The 18,712-nt window shown below is 44.8% G+C and overlaps 2 protein-coding genes across 4 annotated transcripts in view; one reads left to right on the forward strand and one right to left on the reverse strand.

The window, feature by feature from the left end:
- The first annotated feature begins 17 nt into the window (after positions 1-17).
- PNKD (PNKD metallo-beta-lactamase domain containing) overlaps positions 18-18,712 on the forward strand; it is a 130,893-nt gene continuing 112,198 nt past the window's right edge. The window contains exons 1-3 of the mRNA XM_044670744.1: positions 18-111; positions 586-739; positions 2,157-2,273. Coding sequence (XP_044526679.1) covers positions 48-111; positions 586-739; positions 2,157-2,273 — 335 coding nt within the window. The 5' untranslated portion in view covers positions 18-47. The remainder of the gene's footprint in view (positions 112-585; positions 740-2,156; positions 2,274-18,712) is intronic.
- On the reverse strand, positions 3,413-17,144 carry TMBIM1 (transmembrane BAX inhibitor motif containing 1). Of its 3 annotated transcripts, none has more exons than XM_044670747.1 (11): positions 16,937-17,144; positions 10,817-10,911; positions 10,391-10,455; positions 10,042-10,095; positions 9,131-9,181; positions 8,830-8,869; positions 8,618-8,655; positions 8,260-8,347; positions 7,877-7,972; positions 5,487-5,540; positions 3,413-5,011 (listed from the first exon to the last, which is right to left on the reverse strand). In XM_044670747.1, the coding sequence occupies exons 1-11, from the start codon at positions 17,109-17,111 to the stop codon at positions 4,865-4,867; spliced, it is 903 nt and encodes a 300-aa protein (XP_044526682.1). In that variant the 5' UTR covers positions 17,112-17,144; the 3' UTR covers positions 3,413-4,864. The 3 variants fall into 3 exon arrangements, with proteins under 3 accessions (XP_044526682.1, XP_044526680.1, XP_044526681.1); XM_044670745.1 differs by having other exon boundaries at positions 10,817-10,917; XM_044670746.1 differs by having other exon boundaries at positions 10,817-10,913; positions 16,933-17,144.

Raw genomic sequence — 18,712 nt, forward strand, 5'->3', positions numbered from 1 at the left:
ACTACGACTCCCAGCAGGCAACGGGGAGGCGTTCGGGGACCTGGAATATGGCGGCCGCAGTTGTGGCTGCGCTGAGAGGCTGGGGGCTGAGGGGTGTCCCTGGGCCCACGGGTGAGAGGCTGGCCCTAGAGGCAGGGACCCGTACCTTTATCTTCCCCATCCTCTGGTCCGAGGCTGTCGGTCCCGTTCCCTTCCCCTACTTCCACCCTTTTTCCCTTCGGGGTCTTGGGGGTCAGGGTTAAACACTTCTTCAGTGGTCATCTACCCCTGCCTCCGAGCAAGAGTCCCCGTCCCTCCAGATCATTGTAGCCAAGCTTCTGCTTTCGAGCATGTCCCCCAACGGTGGTCAATCTCTCCGCCACCCCCTCCTTTCTGGAAATGCTTCCCCTCGTCTCATCCGAGGCCTTTAGCTTGCATTTCCTCTAGTTGGACCTGGGGTTTGAATTCCCTTTGGCACGACCTTGGGCAAGTCACCCCCCAGGCCTGGAAGGTTAGGGTCCCGAGACCCTCTTGTCCTCTGGAGCAAGACAATTCCGGAACCCATTGAAGTCTCATGACCCTCCTCACCCTCCTCTTCATCCACAGTGCTCCTCCAGGGAACATTTTCCTGCAGAGTCCGGCTCCGGCACAGCCCCAGCTCACTGCAGACCAAGCCTGAGCCAAGGCCCTGGCCCCCTGGCCTCGAGTACATCCCCAAGAAGAAGGCCAAGAACCCCATGAAGGCCGTGGGGCTGGCATGGTGAGTCAGACCCCCTGAGAGTGGCGGGAGGTCAGGGAGCCAGGACTGGACAGACGGCCATGGCACCTCCCGGCAGCAGAGCCAGCCCATAATGTCCCAAATCATAATGTCCCTAGGATGGGATCCAGCCCCAAATTATTATCTCTACATACAGTACACACATATATAATAATTTCAACAAGCTAAAATAAGTCATTTGGGAGAGTCTCTTAGTCTTGAGTGAGAAAGTGGTCCTGAGAGGGGAGGGAGAAGAGAGGCCCTGGGACAGAAGAGTAGCCTGAGTTTTCACAATTCAGGATTTGGGTACATCTGGCCCAGGTCTGCCTCTCCTCCATATTTAGGGTAAGAGTAGGCTTAGTTTTGTGTCTGTCTCTGTCTAACACCTTGCACAGTGCCTGGCATGGAGGTCATTAATAACAAGGACTCAATTCAGAAAGCATTCTTTACACTTTTTATCTCTTTTATTTTTTCAATCAGCTAAAATCCACCTTCTCTCCCACATTTCTCTCCTCTTGAGGGAGAAAAGCAGAATCCCTGTTACAAACCTGGACTGTGAACAAAATGGCATTGGTCATATCTATAAAAATATACAAATTTTACCTGTATTCTGAGCCATCATCTCTGTCTGGAGAAGGGTAGCATGCTTTATGAGACCCTGTATGCACATTTTGCCATTTACCAAACCAAAAATATATAGTGTTTCTTTTTTTAAAGTTAAGTAAAAAGTTAGTTTGTAAAAACACGGAAGTCAGCAGACGACACAAAGGCAGCAAACATAGCTATCTTAAAGAGTTTATAACTCATAAATGCATAAAATGTGTGTACTGTTATATGTAGTATTACTTGTACGGTGTTTAATAGTCTGAAAAAAATTTTAATTTTAGTATTTGTTTTACCTTTTTTTATATGATATTTTTACTTAACATTGAACTACATACCCTATGGCCTTAACTCATATTTTACAATAAGGTACTGTAAACATCCTATAAAAGAAGAATAAATTTAAAAAAATTCAGACTTCTTTGATACAAAGGGAGGACCAAAAATTTTTACACATATTTTCCAGATCTGGAGCATCAGGCCCCTAAACCCAGTGCTGTAGAAAGAATGCCTGCACTACTATTATTGATTGCCTTTTTTTGTTGATGAAACAGGTGTTGGGATTAGTTAGAGTTGAATAGGGGATAGAGGTTTAGTGGGGCACCCAGTGCCACACTGCTGATAACAGGAAAGACTAAAACCCTGGGCTTCTGGTTCCAAATCTAGTGCACTTTCCAGGAGATGGCCAATCTCAACTATATTTTCTGAATGCTACTTTTCAGGATGGTGGAGGGAAGAGGGAGACCCTGGGGGATGAGGCTTGGCCCAGCTAAGCAGACCTGGGTCTTCCCTGAACCTCCATCCCTTCCACTCCCAGGGCCATCGGCTTTCCTTGTGGGATCCTCCTCTTCCTCCTCACTAAGCGAGAAGTGGACAAAAACCGTTTGAAGCAGATGAAGGCCCTGCAGAACATGCGGACCGCTAACAGTGGGGAGTATGAGAGGCAGAGGTTCAAGTACTCAGCCTCAGAGAATTTCACTCCTCAGACTGGGGCTGGGGTGAAGTCCTGAGATACAGTATCGGCAGCCCTGGCAAGGATGACAAACTGATGAACAGAGGACTTGGAAGTCCTAGGCTCTGTTGTGTTCCACCAGGGGGCATCTGGAACCCGGTTCATCAGGCAGGCTCCACCCTCCTGGGTGAGGTATAAGGAAGGCCAATAAAGTCACTATTTTGCCCTGAAAAGGAACCAGGAGCCTGGTGTGATAGGTTCCCCAGGGAGGGGTAGGAGGGAGGGTGGGGCTGATGACTCATCAGCTGGGAAAAGTGGGGTTACTTGAGCTCTTTTCTGGGACAAAGGCCTTCAAAACTTGCTGGCTAGCCTCTGTGCCCTTCTGAAGAATAGGTTTTGGGAAGAGACCTTGCAGTAGAAGTGAGGAAATACTAATGTTAGTTGGCACTTTCCTCTGCAAGAATAGGCCACATCACAGAGAAGTTAAATGACACCCGCCCAGGATCCCTCAGCCCCTAAGTGGGACTTGAATCCAAGGCTTCCTAAATTCAAGGCTTCCCCTGTCCATTAAGCCACTCTTTCTTTTACCTGAAGAGAAATTAAAGATGAACAGGTAGGTAGATTGTGAAGGGGCATGTTCCAGGTTAAGGATTTTGTTTATCCTAGAGGCAATAGGGAGCCAGGAATTCATTCTCCCGAGTTCAAATTAGGCTTCAAATAGCTGTGTGAACCCTGGGCAAGTCATTTAATCCTTTTTGCCTCAGTTAACTTATCTGTCAAGTGAGCTGGAAAAGGAATTACAAGTCACTCCAGTATCTTTTCCAAGAAAATCTCAAATGGGGTCATGAAGAATTGGATCAAATTGAGCAAAAATGACAATAAGAGTCTGACAGATTTTGAGTTGAGGAAAAGACATGTCAGGTGGACGTTTCAGGATCATCAGTTAAGTAACTGTGTAGAAGATGGACTGAAAAGGGAAGAGACTGAAGGCAGTGACCAGGCTAAGAGACTTGTAATAATCTAGAGAGGTGTAAATGGAGAGGGGACCAGAATAATAAGGCAGATGTCCTCTCCACCAGCCAAATGCCTCCCTCTCTCACAAAAAGGACCAGAGCCAAAGGTTTAGTTTCTAACATAGAATTTTATTGTATTTCCTGTAACAACTGCGTGTGGTAGTCAGAATTCCAGAAAGGTCATATACAGAAGCCCTACCCTTGTGCTGGGCTTGAGTGACAGCACTGCCCCTCAAGCTCCTGAAGCCTTCCCTCATAAGGCACTTGGTGTTAAAAGCTTAGCCAGTAGCTTCCTACTGCCTAGGGAAGGGAGGCCCTGATGGGGGATCCAACTTTAAACATCCTGAATGGAGAGGAGAGTGAGATGAGCAATACCCCCAGAACTATTGGATGGCATGAAAATCATGCAGCTTATAGTGGTGGCTCTATCCCTCTTCTTTGTGTGACCTAAGATATGTCATTTTACTTCCAGGCCTCAGTTTTTTTCATCTGTACAATGGAGAGCTTGGCTTAGAATAGGTTTAAAGTAATTTGAGAAGAGGCCTAAGCAAAAACTTACAGGATGTTCCAGATGAAGAACAGGTTAACTAAGTGGCAATGACATGGGGCCCAGAAAATAAACTAGAGAGCATCTTTCAGTCCCTGCCAAAACCCCACATATTGCCTGCATTTGGGTCACTGGCCCTACCTCTTCAGGAGCCCAAGCTAGACACCAACTGATCCCCAAAGTGGGGGGCACATTCCCACTCCTAAACTGCACATCCCTTCACTGCAAGTCTAGGATGTCAAAGAATGAAGATTAAAGAAGAAATCGTCCCCACTCTCTTTGGCCAGATCCCAATCTGGAAGCGACTCCAGGATCGGAGTGATGGGAAGGGGCCAGATGAACATGGGTAGAGTCTAAGGTCCACCTTCTGGCCTTAGGTAGAGGTTGGGGTTTATGTAAGCGAGGCCAAGGCTGGGCACTGGTATATATTGTGCCCACCCCCAATAAACAATATCTACACATCACCGAATCATATCTGTACAAAGGGTGAGGGTAAAGGAGTATTTAGGGATTGGGGGCAAAGTGAGGACTGAAGAGGGCAGGATGTACAAGATGGAGAGAAAGCACTGACTCCATTCTCCAATCCCAAAGAGAAAGTGCCAGGAAGGAAGGGCACTACAAATAGCAGCTCAATATGGAATCCCCTGAAGAGAAAGATCACTGCATTTCCTTAAAATCATCCCTGCACCTTTTTTCCCTTTAGTTCCCGAGGCAGAATGATCTCATCACACACCCCTCACAGGGCAGTAACGAAAGTTTGGTAGAGGACATAAAGGAGAAGAAACCATGGGTTCAGCCTTAGACAAGCCACGAGAGGGAGCAAATCCATCACTGGCTTCTCCTGTCCAGCATGTCCCTAAGAGCAGCCCCAAAGAGGACAGCTTTCCCCCAATTCTCACAAGCAATAGGTAAAACTTTTCCTGGGGAAGTTACTGAGAGAAACGAGGCATGGCAATGACTGGCCAACCCAGAAAGAAAGGGAAGAAGGAGCCTGGGGAAGAAGGGAGGCCTCCTTAATTGTGGTCCCCCAGAAGCTGCAGCACAAAGGTGAAGATGTAGACGATATCCGTGTAGATTTGCAGGGCGCCTGTGATGTATTCCTCTGGGCTGATGGTGTGCTTCCTGTTTCCCAGGACCAGCTGTGTGTCATATGCCAAAAACTGCAGGGAGGAGAGCAGTAATGAGGACCCCCTTGTTCTTTCTCATAGCCTGCACCCTACAAGGATAGGGAGCCTCTTCCCCCAGGCACTAGTGACTTTAGCCATTTCCCTTATCTGCCCCCTTAATCAAGGGTCTTACCACAGGCACATGGCAGTAGGGATAGAAAGACAAAAACAAAACAGCTTTTGCCTTCCAAGAATTTTACATGTTATTGAAATAACATAAACATAGGAGTTTAATATCTCCTAAGTAAATACAACATAGTTTGGGGTTGAGGAATAAGGATAAGCTGCAGGGAGGGGGTGGTGTCTAAAACTACCCCTGGAAGGAGGTGAGGATTCTTAGAGGAAACATGTTCCTAGAGTGGGGAGGGAGGGGGGCGGTGTGCTGTGCAAGAGATAATAATAAGCCAGCCCCTTTGGCTGGGCCCCAGGGGCCATAAAAAGAGGAAAAGACAAAGTGGAGGCCACTCACCAGGGTAAAAGCAATAGCCCCAAGGGCAGCATACAGCATGTGGAGCCAGGGTACCTGCAGAAACAAAGGGTAAGAGCTAAGAGTCTGGTGGTCCACTGGGAGTTGAGGGTCCCAAGACCTGGGGCTGTGGCCCAGCTCCACCACCAATTACCAAGTCATGTCTCCTCTGTAGAGGGAAGGGAGGAGACTGAGCTGGACCTTGGGTCTGAGAACTAAAGAAAGGTCAAGATCTAGGATCCTATAAGCTAAACACCCTACTTCTTATCACCTCCAAATTAAAGCTGGACTATTCAGCTTTAATAATGGGAAACAATGGAAGGGGAATAAGCATGAAAACCATAATTAGACCACTTCAGAATAATTCATTTAAACCCACAGTGATGATGGGTTTGGATCTTAGTCCACAATCTCAAAATTAGGTCTATCAGCTGTACTTCTAGGAGAAGAAAAATCCATGGCAGTGGAGTATTCAGGCCACAACTTTGACTAGGGAACAGTTAAACCTGGGGAGGATGGCAGCACTGTTCCTTCTTCTTTCCCCCAAGCAGTGGTCTTCCTAGATAGGTATCCCATTACTTAGGGAAGGAAATAATAGTCTTTCCCACCAACCTCAACCCCCTGACTCTGCAGGCAATGTCAGGTCAGGAATCTGGGCACACAAACCTCAAGAAGAGAGGCTACCTTATTTCTTTATCTTATGATACCATAAGCAAACTAGGGGTGCATGGAATAGATTACCTGTTAAATCTATGGAGAAGGGAGGAATTTATGACCAAACAAGAAATAGAGTATTATGAGATATAAAATGGATAATTTTGATTACATTAAAAAAGTTTTGCACAAACAAAACCAATGCAGACAAAATTAGAAGTAAAGTAGAAGGGGGGGGATGTTTTATAGTAAGTGTCTCTGACAAAAGCCTCATTTCTCAAATATTTAGAGAACTGAGTCAAATTTATAAGATCACAAGCCAATCTTCAACTGATAAATGGCCAAAGGATATGAATAGACAGTTTTTAGATGAAAGAATCAAAATTATCTATAATCATATGAAAAAATGCTCCAAATCACTATTGGTTGGAGAAATACAAATTAAAATAATTCTGAGGTGCCTATCAGATTGGCTAATATGACAGGAATGAAAAATATTAAATGTTGGAGATGTGGGAAAATCACGACACTGATGCACTGTTGATAATAATTGTGAACTGATCCAACCATTCTGGTGAGTAATTTGGGATTATGCCCAAAAAGCTATAAAACTGTGCATACAGCAATACCACTACTACATCAGTGTCCTAAAGAGATTTTTTTTTTTTAAATCCTTACCATCTTGGAATCAATACTATGAACTGGTTCCAAGGCAGAAGAGTGGTAAGGGCTAGGCAATGAGGGTTAAGTGACTTGCCCAGGGTCACACAGCTAAGGAATGTCAGCTCAGATTTGAACCCAGCACCTCCCATCTCTGGGCCTGAACTAAAGAGATTTTTTTAAAGGGAAAAGAACTTATTTGTACAAAAAGCAGTTCTTTTTGTGGTGGCCAAGAATTGGAAATTATGGAGATATCCATGAATTGGGGAATGGCTGAACAAATTGTGATATATGATTGAAATGGAATACTGTTGGGCTCTAAGAAACAATGAGCAGGTGGCAGTTAGATGACTCAGTGGGAAGAGCACCGGGCCTGAAGTTAGGAGAATGGACCTGTGTTTGAATCTGGCCTCAGATACTTCCCAGCTCTGTGATCCTGGACAAGTCACTTAACCTCAGTTGCCTAGCCTTGCCTTTCTGTCTTATGAGTTGTTACTAAGACAAAAAATAAGGTTTAAAAAAAAAAAGATGGAAAAGGAGGATTTCAGAAAAACCTATAAAGCTTTAACATGAACTGATACAAAGTGAAGTGAGGAGAACATTGTACACAGTAACACCAACATTGTAAACTATTTACCTAAGGGAGGGGGAGGGGAAGGAGAGAATTTGGAACTCAAAATGTTAGGGAAAAAGTTAAAATTATTCTTATATGTATAATTGAGAAGAAATAAAATATTACTAAAAAAAAAAAAAAAGATACTATGTCAGACCAATGATGGAGGTTTGGGGGAGGCAGAGAAATCACTTCCTGAAACCTCCAGATCATTTTTCCTCCTAAATAAATGTATATTTATTTTTAACATTCCTTTTTCAAATTTGAGTTCCACAATCTCTCCCTCCAGCCCCTATCACCCCCATTTAGAGGGCAAACAATATATATCAATTACAGAAACTTCCAGATCATTTATAAAATCTGAAATTCACAACAGGCAGGTCCTTGGTATAGTCCACCTCTGCTTAAGGCCTGCTCTGAGGCCCAGATGTCCTTACTTCTTGGAAAGGGAGATAATCTCACTCACGTATTTGAAAGACAGCACGATAGCGGTGATAATTCCAGTCACTGTCAACACAATCCCAAGCACACAGAAGAGCCCTGCACATGATGTGAAGTCCACCTGCCAAAGGAAGGGGACAGAAGGAGGCTGTTTGATGACCATCCTTGCTGTGGCTGAGGGTGATGTGGCTATATCGCACAGGGCTGGACCACTTTATATGAAGAAAAGTTGAATGGTTGGATTTGAGGGGAGAAACGTGGGGAAATCTTAAGACTACCGAGAAATGGGGTCCTCTCATATCCCTAGTCCCTAACTCTCTCCCACCTCTGGGGTCTGGGGAATGGAAGAAACATGCTCAAAGAAGGAGGCGTCTTGGAGCCCAAGGGATGGGAATGCAGTGCCCTCACCTTGGTCTGGAAGCAGAATATGGTGACCGCAATGGAGACAACAGCAGTGATAATCATAGCCAGGATGACTGCTCTTGAGTTATACATGCTGTGAGAAGAGGGAGATGACTGACCAAAAAATCAACCCATCCATGTGCATCACTCCCAGTCTACCAGGCCAGTGTTAAAAAAAAGAAAATTCAACAGGAAAATGTAGGAAATGCTACACTCCCTGCATATGAGTGAATGGGAGAACCTCAATGGTATTTAGGGGAATGGGTGCTATTCTCCATAGTCTGGAAATGGGGTAGGAACCATGACCCTCAGGTGAACATCCCCAACTCTACACTTCCCAAAGGTAATGGCTAAACATACATACCTGGCTATGCAGCCAGTCATGAAGCTCATTGCAAAGGTCTAAAAAAGAGACAGAGGGAGAGAATGACCATGCCCAGTCGTCAATGCTAAGTAATCATCAGGGAAAGACTCTCTTCCAAGGGGCGATACATACAAGTCAGCCTTTCCCCTTCATCTTCCTGCTCAACCCTCCCAGCCTTCCTTCCCAATCCCACCTCACTCCGTTAGACTCACAAAAATGGTCAACAAAATGAGGTTCCATGGGAAGCGGCGCCTGAAATGGAAATGGAAAAGGGGTATAAGGAATCGGATACAAGCTTCCCCATCAAAAGCAGGTTTCCCATAGTCCACAGGGGGATAATCCAGAAGTGGGGCTAAAGTTCACTCTTTGGTACTTCTATCTGCTCACCAGACCCCACCTTTCTGCCTTCAGCCCCCTTCTATTTTAGAGACCCTACCCTCCACTACCCTCTTATCTTTCTCCTTTAACTCTCACAACCACATAGATACTTTTCCCCAAACGCTCAGGACTTACCGAGGTCCCTGGCAGCAGACAAGGGTCAGGTATGTGGCCAGGAAGACAGCACTGTGGGAAAAAGTGAGGAGCAAACTGTTTTCCCCATTTTTCTGATCACCCTCTGCCCTCTTCCTCCAACCTTCACTAATCCCTTGGGACTGAATTGCAGGAAGCTGTTTTGGAAATGAGGAATTGCTTGTGGGTATGAAGATAGAATTAACTCTCCCCTTGTCTATTTTTAGCTAAACAAATCCAAGAACTTAAAGTACCCCTACTTGACACTAAATAAGAGAGTTGCAAAGGTCACCTACCTCCCTCCAAGTCACTTACCCCCCAATGCCTAGTCCTTACCACTCTTCTGCCTTGGAACCAATACACAATCTTTCAATTTGCCTAGCACTGCTCAAGGGGGGGAGGCAGTGACCTTTGGAGGTGTGAGCTTACTCTAGTGACTTGCAACTCTCTTACTTAGGGTAAATTCTTGATTTGTTTAGCTAAAAATAGACAAGGGGAGAGTTAATCCTATCTTCACCTGGGAAGACAGTGGTCTGAGGAAACAGAGGAATTAAGATTGCCAAATAGAAAATATTCAAAACCTCTGTCACAGGAGTGGGAGGTAAACTGGGCAAGGAAACCCAACATAGCTATTGACCAATTTTCAGGGACTTGCATGGCTGTTCATTGAACACCACTCCAGCTCTTCTTCCTTAGACACAAGGGCCACATACTCCCATCTACCAGCCCTAGCAACGATTGACTTCTGAAACCACTCAAAAAGTCTCTAACGGCCCAGCTAAGTGATAGTTGGATAATAAATCTCCTGAAAGGGACACACCTGTAGATTCAAGCTTTAAGTTACATTATCTTGAACCATGGATTTTTCTCCCTTACCCACCTGACCCTAAGCCCAGGAAGAAAGGCATACTCACTAGGATGCGTAGTAGACGGCCACGTTCTTCCTCACAAAGGTTTTAACAGGTTCCCTATGTGATGAGAGAAGGGGAAAGAGAGGATCAGGAGAAATGTCTGCACATCCCTGTTCACCACCAGCTTTTTCATGATGGATGAGAGGCAGCTACTTCCCTGTCTAAGACTCAGGGCCCCCTTGCCAAGTTCCCAACCCTCAGTCACTCTCTACTTGAAAGAATTCCCCCATAACCTCTTATCTGCTTCCCTCCCCAATAGAGAGCTCACTCAAGGCTAGAATCCTCAGAAACTTGAGAACTGGGTGGGGAGGAAGGGAGAAAGGGGGGGAATTAAGAAGCCTCAAGAACTCACGCAAAGGTGAAAACAGCAATGATGGCAACTGTGATGAGCAACTGGATTGAGATGATGGTGTAAACCTGAAACACAGATCCGAGGTTGAGAGGGTCATCCCCTCTCCAATGAGAAGCCACTTCTATGGCCAGAAGACCTTCTCTAGTGCATAGCTTTATCTTGGATAATGTGTTATGGGAAAGACATATCAGAAGAGGCCAAACATTTTCCCTAAATTGGATTTTTGACACAAGGACTGGAAGGGTGGGGATAGGAACTGGAGGACAGACTCTGGGTGAGAGGCAACAGGAAGTTTAGTGCAGACCAGCCTACAAGATGGCAGTTTATGAAAATGAGCAGGAATAAGGAGCTCTTCCCTTACTGACCCTGGTCCTTCTGGTCCACAGAGGAAAGGCAGAAATGACCTCTCCCTATCCCGTTCCTTACCTTCTGAATGAAGCGGTGTCGGACCTTCTTGTCCTCCCACTCTCCAGTCCCAAAGCTGTCACTCATTGCGGGCTCATCTCCCCCATAGACTTCACCTCTTCCTGTAGGGACAGTCCCTCAAGTCATTAGGGGGTTGAGACCTGCTCTCAGACCACAGACTTGCAAATATTTATCTTCCGTTCTCCTCAGCGCACAACTTTCTCTAGCCAAGTTAAAAGCCCAATGGATCCAAAGTCCTTCAACATCAGGATATTTCCTCTCTATCTCTTCAGAAGCTTTCATTAAGTACAGGTGCCCAAAGTGCTGCTGCTTAGACCTGGTCATTCAAATCACCATTATCCCTATCCTTACTGTCCAAAAAAATAACCAAAACCCAAAGCCTTATCTGATAACAATAATGGCCAGTCATTTAACGTTGGCCAAGTGCTTTACACATATTATCTCATTGGATCCTCCGTCTCTGCCAAGTACCCAGCACTGCAAATAAGGCAGCCTTCTTGGGAGGGGACTTAAAAATTACTAGGAAACAACTATTTAAGTAATTTTTGAGGTCGTCATTTGATGCTATAGAAGAACCAGGACATCACTATAAGTTAAACTGAGGAAGGCTTTCTGGAGGAAGTGGGTCCTAACCTGGAGCTAGAAGAAAGGGTCTGATTATAGAATAAATGACTCAGATCCCCAGAGTTGGAAGGTACAGAAGACAATAGTAGATGAGCAAGCAAGAGAGAAAACTGTGGAAGGTCTGAGGTAGGTACTGATGCCAGAGCCACTGCTAACACAGACATGTATAAGATCATCTCCGAATGGAGATTACAAACAACTATATGGATTTTGGAAAGTGGGTGCATCAGTTTGTCCATATGAATGATTTTTTTCCACACAAGGAAACAAGGGCTATATGAATTCTGCTTTCACATAAAAGCATATGTGGCTCACTGAAAAGCAAGTCATAATTTTATTAACTTTAGATTTGATAAAAATAATAAGATAGCAATTGGCGTTTGACATGATTCTAATGAATGTTTCAGAAATATTTGGGAATTCAAATTTTTAGCAATGGTGTATTGAAGAGATTATCAGTGCTATTAGGGAGTTCTATTATATATAGTAACAATGTACACCAAATTTCATGTTTTGCTCTTTGGTAGGTTTCTGAGAACATCTACCAAGGGCAGTTAAATTCGAAGTTCAGGTCCTGAATAGGTTGCACATCCAAAAAATGCAATGAATATTCAAGAACAAATGGCAGATTCTTGAACCTCCTCCACTCCCAGTAACTGGAGATGCCAGAAGGAAAGTGCATCAAGAGGGTTTGGGGGTGAGAAAAAAAAAAAAAGACTGCCTGCTGCAGGATCATCCATGTGCTGGCTAGGCCTGCCCAAGGACAGACGGTGAGAGCTATCAGAAGAACAAGTGTGACATATCAGAAAAAAACATTATACCTATAGTCAGGAGAGACTTAAGCTAAGCTTGGGGAGGTGGCACAGTGCATTGGATCTGGAGTCAGGAAGACCCAAGCTCACATCTGGGATTCAGAAATTTACTAGCTGTGTGACTCTGGGCAAGGCTTTTAACCTCAGTTTGTCTCAGTTTCCTCATCTGTAAAATTGGGAAAATAACATCTATCCTCCTGGTTGTTATGAAGATCAAATGAGGTAATTAATATTTGTGAAGCACTTAGCAAACCTTTTAAAAAGAGCTATATAAAGGTGAGACATTTTCTCCTGCCACTTACACTTATTGGCCATGTGGCACCTGGTAGAACATGACCTCTCTGAATTACTTCATCACATCATTGATGAAATGGAAATAATAGAGCCTACAGAGTCCACGTTATAGGAGTGTGGTGATACTCAAACAAGTTAATGTCTGTAAAACGTTTCACAAATCTCAAAGTACTCTATATGTGTTGGGTTTGACGTGAAGGACTATTTATAAATATTGCGTTGGAGAGTATATTTAAGCCTAGGCTACCCTGAAGCTAAAGATTGAGTTGATTCTAAGAGGGAAGGGAAGGGTTTAAAAAAAAAAGACTAAGTGCCAATTTATACTCCCATATCTCTTTTGTATCTATCCCCCCCTAATAAAGCCTCTGCCCTAATTCAAGAACCACTCATTCCTACTATTGTAATAGCTTTCTAGCTGGTCTCCCAGCTTCTAATTTCTCCTTTGCAGTCTATCCTCCACATGGCTACCAAATGGCTATATCTAAAGCACAGTTCTAACTACTATGCCCACAAGGGATTTCAAGAAGCTCCATTCCTTGGCATGTGGGCTATCCTATCCCCTAATGCCTAGAATTCTCTCCTCCTTCACTGAGCTCTTAGAATCCCTAGTTAGCTTTCTTCAAGGTTCATCTGAAGTGCCACTTCCTATCTAGGAGAAAAGTTTTCTTAGCTGTATGATTCTGGATAAGACACTTTAACCCCAAATGCCTAGATTTTACTGCTCTTCTGCCTTAGAACTTATATTTAATATCGATTCTAAGACAGAAAGTAAGGGTTTAAAAAAAAAAAAGAAAAAGAAAAAGAACGACTTCCTGATACCCCTCAGCAGTTAATGCTGCTGTTAACTTTTTTTTTTTTTTAAACCCTTGTACTTCGGTGTATTGTCTCATAGGTGGAAGATTGGTAAGGGTGGGCAATGGGGGTCAAGTGACTTGCCTAGGGTCACACAGCTGGGAAGTGGCTGAGGCCGGGTTTGAACCTAGGACCTCCTGTCTCTAGGCCTGACTCTCACTCCACTGAGCTACCCAGCTGCCCCATGCTGTTAACTTTTGAAAAAAAAAAAAAACAACACAGGACTATTAGTCAGAAAAGCCACTCTTTAATTAAGGAAAAGGGGGAACAGGGCTGATTAGGCCTCCACTCAGAGAGTCGCAGGCTACATGCCTTCTGCAGAGTCCGAGGACTGAACACTGCTTGCTCTGGTCCCTGACACCCTGGGATTGCCACCTCCCTAGATGTTGACTTCTTCCTCCTTCAAGCTGGAATCGGACCTAAAGAACTACAGTCCTCTTCTCTACCAGCTGAGCTATGGAAAGGGCTACTTACAATGGATACTAAAGGATGGTCCCTGCCTAGATGTGTCTTCCTGGGAAAGGGTCTCTGATACTATGGGGAAGACTACCTTAGACAAAAAGGGTATTTAGCATTTACCCTAGGGTCCATCATTCAGTCTGCAACTGCTAGTCTGAGATTTCCTTTTGGGTGTATTCTCACAGGAACAAGCACAAGCTTTGGGGGTCTCCAAACTACAAGCTATTCCTAAAACTTGAGGTTCATCAGATCTCACTAGGCCAAAAGTTTGGGGTCTCTAGATTCCATATCAACACTGCTGTACTTTCCAAATTACTCTGGTGCCTTTTTTTTGGAGGGGTTGGGGAAGTTGGAGAGGAATGGATCTGGACCTCTTACACCATTGGTATAATCTCCCTCTGCCAATGCAGATCTGTATGTGCTCTGCAATCTGTAGCTTTAGGGCTGACTGTGATAAACCCAAGGACACATAGCCAGAATTGTGCCATGAATGAGATTAGAACCTAACTCTTGGGGCAGCTGGGTAGCTCAGTGGATTGAGAGCCAGGCCTAGAGACGGGAGGTCCTAGGTTCAAATCCAGCCTCAGACACTTCCCAGCTGTGTGACCCTGGGCAAGTCACTTGACCCCCATTGCCCACCCTTACCAATCTTCTGCTTGGAGCCAATACACAGTATTGACTCCAAGACGGAAGGTAAGGGTTTAAAAAAAAAAAAAAAAAGAAAAAAAAAAAAAGAAAAGAACCTAACTCTTGACTAACACCAACTCCGGACTGCCTGGGTCAAACTAGCTCTCACTTTGGGTTTACCTTCTATCAGGTTTGCATCTATATATCTAGACTCATTGTCATTGATCCCCCCCCCCCCCCACGTTAACTAGAAAGAGGGCCTAGTTCCTCATTTTTTGTGGCGAGAGAGAGGTGGGCCTCTCTCAAGTAGTTTAGCAAAATCCTTTGTGAATGATTCTAATTATTTTTTATAAATATATTTTATTTTACCATTTAATATGTAATAACAGTTTTCCAAGATCCAAATTGTCTGTCTCCCTTCCTTCTGGGAGCAGGTAAGCAATTTTATCTGGGTTATACATGTATTATTATGCAAAACCTATTTCCATATAATTCATTGTTATAGAGCAGGGGTCGGCAACCTTTTTGGCCCAGAGAGCCATAAACTCCTGAGGAAGGAGGAGGAAGGAGGCGGGAAAGAGGCAGAAGGAGCTGGAATCTGGGGTGGGGGCTGAAGAGCCCCTGGGGCACATCCAGGGGCTCTGCTTGGACTGGCAGGTCGGGAGGTGGAGCCAGATATGGCTGGAGAGCCATTTGTAGTGGACCCCCGTTATAGAGAATACTCCCATAAAATCAAAACCCAAGTAAACTAAAGTGAAGATAAAGTGTATGCTTTGATTTGCATTCTGCCTCCAACAGTTCTTTCTCTGGAGGCAGATAACATCCTTTGCCTTGAGTCCCTCAGAATTGTTGGAATTTAATCTACCCGACTTTGCTCCAAATGGCTTCCAGTAGTTTTTAGAGAAGTGATCTACCCTTTAAGGATGGAGATTTCACATGCCCAGAGATGCCTGAGGCATTTCTCAAGGAAGGGTCCCAACTGGTAAAATGAATGAGAGAAGAAATTTACAACTTCCCTAGGTGGTAACTTTGAATAAGAATAGTAGCCCTCCAGAGTCAGACAAAGCCTCTCCTCACAACCCCCAGCTAGGCCAATTAAAAAGAATGCAAATTACTAGAGGGCTAGAAAAGTTCCTTTTAATCTTACTAACCTCAGCAAGCCCTCAGTATCTTAGACCAAGCACTTGATAAATGCTTATACAATTGAACTGAATTCTTACCCCATTTTTTAAACCCTAACTTTTAATCTTAAGGGTATGAATTCCAAGGCAGAAGAGTGGTAAGGGGTAGGCAATGTGGTTAAGTGATTTGCCTAGGATCACACACGCAGGAAGTGTATTGAAATCAAATTTGAACAAAGGACCTCGGACTTCTGACCTGGTCCTCTATCCACTGTGCTACCTAGCTAAACCATTTCCTCAGTTTTACTGATGAAGAAATTGAAGCTCAAATATACGAAGTCCCACGATCATCAAGCTACTCCTAATTGTTGGTCTCCTGGCTCCTTCCCACATCCCCAAAGGTACAAGTTCTAGTTTTTTGCATCTGCCTTCTTAAGAGTTGGATATTTTACACAGGTCAAAAGTAGGGCCATTATAAGGGAAAGAATAAGAGCACCTAGGCGGGGCTGCTGGCCACTTCTCTGCTGAGCCTCAGACAGCTTCATGGACTAAGAAGCCACATGGCTCAGGTAAGCTAGGCCCTTAGTCTGGTCTAGGTATCACAAAGAAGAAAGTGATAAAAAGAAGATGGTGGGACACCTGTTTATCTCAGCCTCCATTCAAGGGCCTCCACAATCTGGCTCCAATGCAAGTGTTCTACATTTTGATGACTGCATTCTCCTTCACATATACTATGTCCTGGGAAAACCTGGGCAAACTACTTCTGATTCCCAATATATCATCCTAGAATCTCCCTCAGTCTGACAAAATTTTTCTTTTTCCTTTGTGACCCAGTTTAGCTATGCCTGCCACTTTTCCTGAATCCATGACCCCATCTAGACACTTCCCCTTCTTGAGTTTCTCAAGTTCTTTTGGATCTCCTAGATACTTATCTCAGGTTTCTAAGGTTTAATTATAATAGGTGTACAACAGACATTTGTTGATTATTAGTAGAGAAGTTGCGGATCTTTGCAAAGAATATGTAAATAACTGCCTACAAGAAACTCCAAAGAGGGATTGTGGGGAGGGGCACCTGCCCACAAAGTCACAGCTCTATCCTAGACAGGAAGGGGTATAAGAAGAGCCTGGAAAAGGAGGACCAGGGAATGAGGAGAGGAGAATAGAATTCAGAGTAGTGAAAAGAAAGAAGACAGGTTAAGAGGAGAAGGAAGAAAGAAGAGAAAAACCAAAGATACAGATGAAAATCTGAAAGAATGAGCAGACAACACATAAGCAAATAGAAACATTTACTGTTCCCAAACTTAGCCCTCCCATTCCCCCCACCAACTTACCAAAGTTCATAGGCATTGGATGAATGGGAGGCATGGGCTGAGGATATCCAGCTGGGTGCCCAAAACCTGGCTGGGGATAAGCTGGGTAACCCCCAGGGTGGAATCCCCCTGATGGAGGAGGAGGATAAAGAGGATTTCTGTCTTCATATGGAGGTGGAGCACTGGGGTTCGACATGGCTGCTCAAGATTGAGGGAGCCTCAGCCACCTACACCTACATCAGAGACAATGAAAGAAATCATTAGGATCCAAACCCCAAACACACACACACACACACACACACACACACACACACACACACACACACACACACACAGAGAGAGAGAGAGAGAGAGAGAGAGGAATGCTCATCTTTTCTCATTCATTGTACCTAGCAGTTTTCTGGGCTGGGCAGGAAGAATAGTAAGAGGAGGGATTTAGATGAAGAATGGAAAATTCCTAAACATCAGTGGTGTGAGACGGTAACTACCAAGGCTATGAAGTTGCTTTCTTTATGGACGTTAAAAAAAAAACAAAAAACAACCCATCTTTTAACACCAGGCAATTTTAGGACAGGGCTTTATGGAGGCTGGAGGATGGCCACAGTAAAGGCACAGCTTCTCCCTGCTCAGGGAAGCAGTGAATCCCAGAGCTAGCTGGGGCCCATTGAAGGGGTCAGCCCAGCCCCCACAGCAGCTGGCAGAGAATTGCAGGGCTGGGAGCCAGGCCTGGGGTGGGGCCAGGGCTCTTAGCCCAGCAGAAAGAAGAGGAGAAGCAGCTTTCAGAAAACAGTCATCCAGGCTCAGGGTTGGAGAGGCCCTGGGTGGGGAGGGGGCAGGAGAGAAGGGAATGGAGGGGCACATAAAATGGCAGCTGGGGGGAAAGAAAAGCGAGTGGGGATGGGGGTGGGGGTAGGTGAGAGATTGTGGCATATGGAGAAGGGATAGGCTAAGACAAGACTTTCTGGTTTCTTCCAATAACCCATGTGACTCAACGGACAAGCATGTGGGGGTGGGACAGAGGGGTGGCCGGTTGGGGGGGAGTGTCTGTTTTGCTGTGCCTATCCATGAGTAATTTTAATATTGAGCCCTAGCTAAGTAAGCTAAGGGTAGACAGATATTCATTCCCATCATCTCCGAACCTGGGTGTGTAGTAGGCACTGGTGTGGGGAACAGGGCTAACAATTTTACTTAGGGTTGTCCTTAGGATATCTAATAGTCAGGGTGTTATCATGGAGGCAACAAGGAGCTAGGTAAGCATGGACTGAAGACTGGAGGCAAGAGACCAGAAGGGGAAAGACCCATTAGAAAGTAGATGATATCCAAGCTGCTCGAGTCCAGATGTCTCTGTTTCCCTCTGTCTCTTTGTCTCTGTCGCTGTCTCTCTTTCTCTGTCTACAACTCAATTTTAACAAAGCCATGTGATCGCATATGACCTCCCAGAAGTCACAAAGACATCATCATGCTCATGCCTAATCCCTCCGCCATCCACAACCTGCTATCTCACCCACTGGCCCTCACTCTAGAATTTCATCTGATTGAAGTAGAGCAAAGAATTGAAGATTCGAAGGGAGTTATTAATTACTTCCCCAGCAGGTAAAATTATCTGAGCTGAGGAAAGGCCTGCAGGGAGAAGATAAAATCGGAATGAGGTCCTGGGTTCCTGGATTCGGGTTTCCCAAAGAACAGTCAGAAAAAGATGCTCGCCCCTTTGTCTCAATTCCTCCATACATACATAGATGGGACAAAGGGCCAGGAAGAAGCCTGAGAAATTTCTAAGCCTCACCAGTGACCAGCCGG

This window comes from Gracilinanus agilis, chromosome 3, assembly GCF_016433145.1.
Source record: "Gracilinanus agilis isolate LMUSP501 chromosome 3, AgileGrace, whole genome shotgun sequence".
NCBI classification, from domain to species: domain Eukaryota; kingdom Metazoa; phylum Chordata; class Mammalia; order Didelphimorphia; family Didelphidae; genus Gracilinanus; species Gracilinanus agilis.